Source organism: Papaver somniferum, unplaced genomic scaffold (assembly GCF_003573695.1).
Source record: "Papaver somniferum cultivar HN1 unplaced genomic scaffold, ASM357369v1 unplaced-scaffold_158, whole genome shotgun sequence".
In the NCBI taxonomy this organism is placed as follows: Eukaryota; Viridiplantae; Streptophyta; class Magnoliopsida; order Ranunculales; family Papaveraceae; genus Papaver; species Papaver somniferum.
The window spans coordinates 3368949-3374680 of record NW_020625264.1 but is presented as its reverse complement, the minus strand read 5'-3'; the positions used below and the strand labels follow the sequence as shown (position 1 = coordinate 3374680).

General features: G+C 39.6%; 1 protein-coding gene across 1 annotated transcript; it reads left to right on the top strand.

Moving 5' to 3' along the window:
* Positions 1–1118: 1118 nt before the first annotated feature.
* On the top strand, positions 1119–2837 carry LOC113337199. Its single transcript, XM_026582901.1, has one exon. It carries the CDS (start codon positions 1119–1121, stop codon positions 2835–2837), a length of 1719 nt encoding a protein of 572 aa, XP_026438686.1.
* The last annotated feature ends 2895 nt before the right edge of the window (positions 2838–5732 follow it).

Sequence of the window (5732 nt, the reverse complement as noted above, 5' to 3'; positions counted from 1 at the left end):
CCTGATTTTACTCAAAGTGTTATTGTTGTTTTTTTTTGAAGGTAAAGCAAAAAATGAAATAAATAAAAATAAATAAAATCAAAAAAAAAATCAAGTTTCAGCTCTACAAGAATTGTATTCATGATGAATACCATGCCGGCATGTCGAATATCTTGCCGGCGACTCCTACCGGTAACTCCTACTGGCACCGGTTTTTGTATGAATACCATACCGATATTATTATGCCGGCATAAAAACATGTTTGAAAACCATGCCGATACAAACTTGATGACATGCTCGATATGAAAATAACATTAATGCGACACTTGAGCAAAAAATCTTTAAGTTTTTGGCCAACTTAAAATATTGGCATGCTCTAAAAAATTTAAGTTTCTGTAAATACATATTTTCTGTACATTTTTCGAACTACCGTCGTGATTTATTTTATATATATACAATACGGGCGAACCATTTTGATTTGGGGATAATGTTTGTCGACAAGATACTTCGAAGAAAAGAAAAAAATAACAAATCAACACAAGAACCGGTGCCTTCACCCTAGGCTGAGTTAAATGCAAGCAAACCACCGTATGCTTTCAGAAGATAATGTAGCCATGGTTGCGAACCTTTGTGAATCTGTTCCATAAAACCTAACATTCACTTTTTTCCTTTTCCATTTTTTTCTAAACAAAACCTAAGATAGTAGCAAAATAATTAAAGAGTCATTTGAAATAGATGAGCATGGTATTTGCAGTAAACCAGCAGAAATGGTTGTTAATTAACTACTCATTAAATTTGGTGATATTTTTATTTGGTTTGTTAATAATAGTGCGGGCGTGTCATTTTCTATACCACACCTCTTTAATTGCTACAGATGATCGGGAGCGCCCAACGTGCAACTCGTTTTGTTTTTTCTTTTTTTTTGAGAAAGAAACAAAATTATTGTGAATCGTGAGAGAGTTGGAGTGTTTATGTGACTGTAGATCGCACACGATGGATAGCTTTATCTGTCTATCAGTCTTGGCTCATCATGTAATCAAAATATAAATAGCACATGATTTCTATCCAGAGGAACACAACCAAGAAAATCAAAAATACAAACCGAAACAAAAAGAAATTTACTCGAGAGTCAGAGAGAAATGGAAGCATCCGCAGTCTCAGCATCAGCAACAGAAACTCCTACCACTATTACATCTCTTAATAATGATACTACTCAAGAGTCCGTGCAGGAGGTACCATTAGAAAGACAGAGTGATGAAGCAGCAGCAGCAGCAGCAGCAACCACTATTACTTCTTTTAATGATGAAACTACTCAAGAGAAGGTGCAGGATGTATATTTAGAGAGTTCTGCTCCGGTTCCACTTGTTGACGGAGGAGAAGTAGGAGTCGCTGTTACTTTGAATGAGAATGATGAAGATGTGCATGCCACCATGGCAAGTACACTCCCCAATGTGGTGATCGTCCAATCAAACTGGAACAATAGGTACTTGCGCCTTGAGAGTGAACATCCAAATTTACCTAATGCACTCCAGTTCGGTGGCGACTACAGTTTCGGCCTCGAGACGAGGTATGAACTGCTGCCAGCTACCAGTGGAACTGGACTAGTCCATATCCGGTCTTTGCATAACAACAAGTACTGGGTAATTTCCCGTACACGCGTAATTTCGATTGACAGTTGGATAACTGCTACAGCCGTCAAACCCGAAGAGAATCAATCAGACCGACATTGCACACTATTCCAGCCTGTTTTTGTGTATTCCAACAACAACCGTGTCGTTAGGCTCCGCCATGTGCATACCGGAAAATTCGTTTTTCCGTACACGCCTAGGTCTGTCTTTGTCAATTTACCAGGATGCTTGAGTTTAGAACCTACTGGTGTTGGAGCTGATCTGTTTACCTTCCTTGATTGGGGATCTGTCTTGGTGTTGCCTGACCTTATCAGGATCAAGAATATGGATAACCAAAACCACCTTATGGCTCGTTCAGATGATTATTTGGACTTCAGAAGCAGAGCCGATAATTCCTCTTGGTATGACTACGAGGTGATTCCGAGTCGCAATGGAGGTGTCCGCCTGAAGAGTGTCAGCTTCGACACTTACTGTACGGAGGATAATTCGACGTATATATTGTTAAGGAACGCCTCCACCACTTTCCATGACATCAACACCGTGTTTATACCCACACTACTTTCCGGCAACCGTGTACTCTTTCGATGCTTGAGGAGCAACAATATTTGCAAAAGATACTCGGTGGCAAACAGGCCTGCCTGGAGTAACCTATTCAGTGCACGTGCCAATTATCCAGACTCGGCCTGCTACATGGAGATTGAGGAGCCCGTTGATTCAAGGACGATCTCAAATGTGCGATATCACCTTGCTGACGCAAGGATCTACAATGAGAGAACTACTGGACTTGTCACCGATGAAACAGTTAACAGACTTGATGTTGAAGTAACCTCAGAATTGAACCTCACGGAAAAAGTTGTCAATACAACTAATTGGAGCAGAAGTGTCACGTTGACAGTGGGTGTCACGACTGGGGGTTCGGCTGGTATTCCGTTCGTAGCTGATGGTAGTATCGAGATTTCCACCGAGGTTGCCAATTCTTGGGAATGGGGAGTAACGAAGCAAGAAGACCAGGAAGTAGGGTCTGTGCGAACTGTCGTTGTGCCACCTATGAGTAGAGTTATGGGGACTCTGATGGCAACACGACTTTCGTACGATGTACCTTTCTCGTACACACAGCGTGATGTCTTGAAAAATGGGAATGTAGTAGTTTTCCAAAAGGACGATGGTGTTTTTACTGGCCACAATGGCTACGGCTATTACTACGAGATTGTCCCGCTTCCTCTGGACTAAAGCAAGGCTCGCTTCATCGGTGGAGATAATAACGGTCATGATTTTCCTATTTAATTGCATGCATCAACCTCGGTTTGCACGCAATGACCTTAGTATTGAATGTTTCTTTGTTTGCCTTTGCTTCTTTATTTGTCTTGTGTGTTTGTTTTTCCGTTTTTTGTTTGCAGTGTGTTTACTTTTCCGTTTTTGGTTTGTTCTTCTGTTCAAGATCGCGCATTCCGTCTCTTTTGTTTGTTTGTAATTTCAGAAATTTATGAATAAAGATTCGTTAACAAAAGAAAGGAAGAAAAAAAATCTCTATCACGTAGGGGCGAAATATCGCACAAGGCAAATATACAGCTTCGCTCCGAACAAAATAACCTTAAGCACGAAGACATAACAATTATTAGAAAATATGGCGAAGAGTAGTCAAGGAAAAATGTGAAAAGAGCGCAAAGAACCTAGCAACCGTGCGACAGACAAAGACAACTTCCAAAAATCTGGCGTGTAAGATAAACTGAAATAGAATAAGTCAACTATGACCATCCACGTGAATCATGATTGTCTTTTATTGATGACTTTACCTATATAAGGACCCAGAAATGATAGAGAGGGGTGAGACCAATTGAGAGAGATAAGTTAAGAAACAAGTTCCACCTTAGAACTTAGCTTGTATCTTGGCATTTGTCCATTGTTGTGTATGAAACTTAGCTTGAATCCACTGTAAGAACAATATACATTCATTATAACGAGTTTAGAAAGATCATATAAGTGCCTAAGTGGTGAATAATATAATGAATGTTTATATTGATCAATATGACTTAACCTTTGTGTTATTATCATTATTGGGGCTAGAAACAGAGAGGATTTGTCCTCACCTGATGGTTGACAGCTTGGAATTATCACCCGACAAAGTTTCTTTTGTTATCTTCACCCCATTGATTTTTCTGTCCACCATGAAATTTTCATAAAAACATCACCAGTTGGAAAGTTTCCTTCGAGAACCCTTTATCTCTCACAATTTCAAAAAGATTCTGATCAAAACCCCTTCAAAATATATTTTCTATTACTAGAATCAGTCGGATCTCTTCGCAAAATTTCCTACCAACGAAATGCCAAGAAGCCAAGAATCGTATCACAAAGTGAGTATTCGACAACAATGCAAAGAAAATGCATTGGCAAGAGAAGAGGAAAAGAGATGGCAGAAGAAGTGTCTGATACAGAAGATACATGATACTTGAAGAAGTGGCGTAGGGTGAGCAACAAGGAAAATTTCGCACGAGTTATGACTACAGATGATGAGAATGAAGGAAAACAACACAACCACAAGAACCAGGATGAAGAAACAACTATCACCGAGCGAGAACATGAGAATAAATTCCCACAATGGAAGGAAAAAGAAAAGATGTTGATTGCAGAATGAGAAGATCTTGAAAATAAGTACCGATGTCTAATGATAGAGAACCATAACCTGAAGAGGAAGGTGCGAGAAAACGAATTGCAGACAAAATATGGGGAATATTATAGAAGATCTCGCAGAGAAGTAGAAATTGAAAGATAAGAGAAGGCAACGCGGATAGATAAACAATTGTGGGATGAGGTGAGACAATATTAGAAAAGAATAAATAGAAGAAACTCGAGCGAAAGGGAAACTACGCGAAATAATCATCAAGGCGAGAAATAGAGAGAGGAAGCTCAGCGCGAAAATAAAGGCCGAGTGCAGATAAGAAGAAATACAGGGCGTCAGCAATGCAATTCAATCATATCAGCCACAAAGGACGTTGAAGAATTTCACAGCAAAGTATTAAGGCGAGTCCACAAGCGCGACTTCAGCGGCCAATGAATACATCCTAAAGAGAAGAACTTACCCCTAGAAGATTGGCAAAGATGACCGATCCCGTTCAACGCCGAAGACGCCCCGAGAAGTGGAGGTTCGCACACAAAATGTATAATCATAACTATGACGATTGAACCAGATCGCGAAAATGTTCAAAGCGCGAAAAAGAAGATACCAACCTGGGCGTTCGACAAAATCTTAGTAGATAGTGGAAGTTCAGTAGACATACTGTTTTATTTTCCTCATTTCTCTCATAGCGATGAAGTTGGTTTCGGCGTCGTCCTCTTCTCCCCTCTCTTGGTTGTTATTCAGCACGATCATCTACGTTTTTTTGTTCAGTTTTTATTAAGGAAAGTGTAATACTTTCCAAGACCGTAGTGGTCAGTCTATGGAAAGTATTGTCCATGTAAGTCGAAATGTGAGACCGATAAGGTAAGTGATATTTTGGGAAAGTGTGGTCATATACTAGGAAAGGATTGTCCATGTAAGTCATGATTTTGAGACTTATAAGGAAAGTCTCAAATCCGTGTCTTAGGAAAGTTTTGAGTCTCAAGTTATCGGTCATGTATAAATATCTATATAACTACTATGAATGAAATTAAGAAAGGAATTTACCAAAGATTTAACATGGCATCACGAGCCGGTTGAAAACTGAAAAAAAAAAAAAAAAAAATCGTTGAGAATGGGTGGAGATGGAGAATCAAGCAAAGACAAGAATATAGATTATGATACGCAAAAGAAGAATCCAGTATATCACCTAGGATCCAGTGATGGTCCAGGTATAATTATCACACCGGTTGTTCTAAAAGGACATAATTATGATGAATGGGCTAGAGCCATAAGGAGATCATTGATAGCTAAGAGGAAGTTTGGTTTCATTGATGGAACAATCCAAGAACCGAAAGATAGTGAACAGTTGGAAGAATGGGTGGAAATTCAGTCAATGCTTGTCTCTTGGATCAGCAACACATTGGAGCCATCACTCAGATCGAGTTTGGGAGACTATGATGATGCCAACTTGTTATGGAACCACTTGAAGAGACGGTTTTTTGTTGTAAGTGGAACACGGACATGCCAGC

Coding starts and splice junctions, on each gene's coding strand:
- LOC113337199 (XM_026582901.1), top strand. CDS start 1,119: ATGGAAGCATCCGCAGTCTCAGCATCAGCAACAGAAACTCCTACCACT.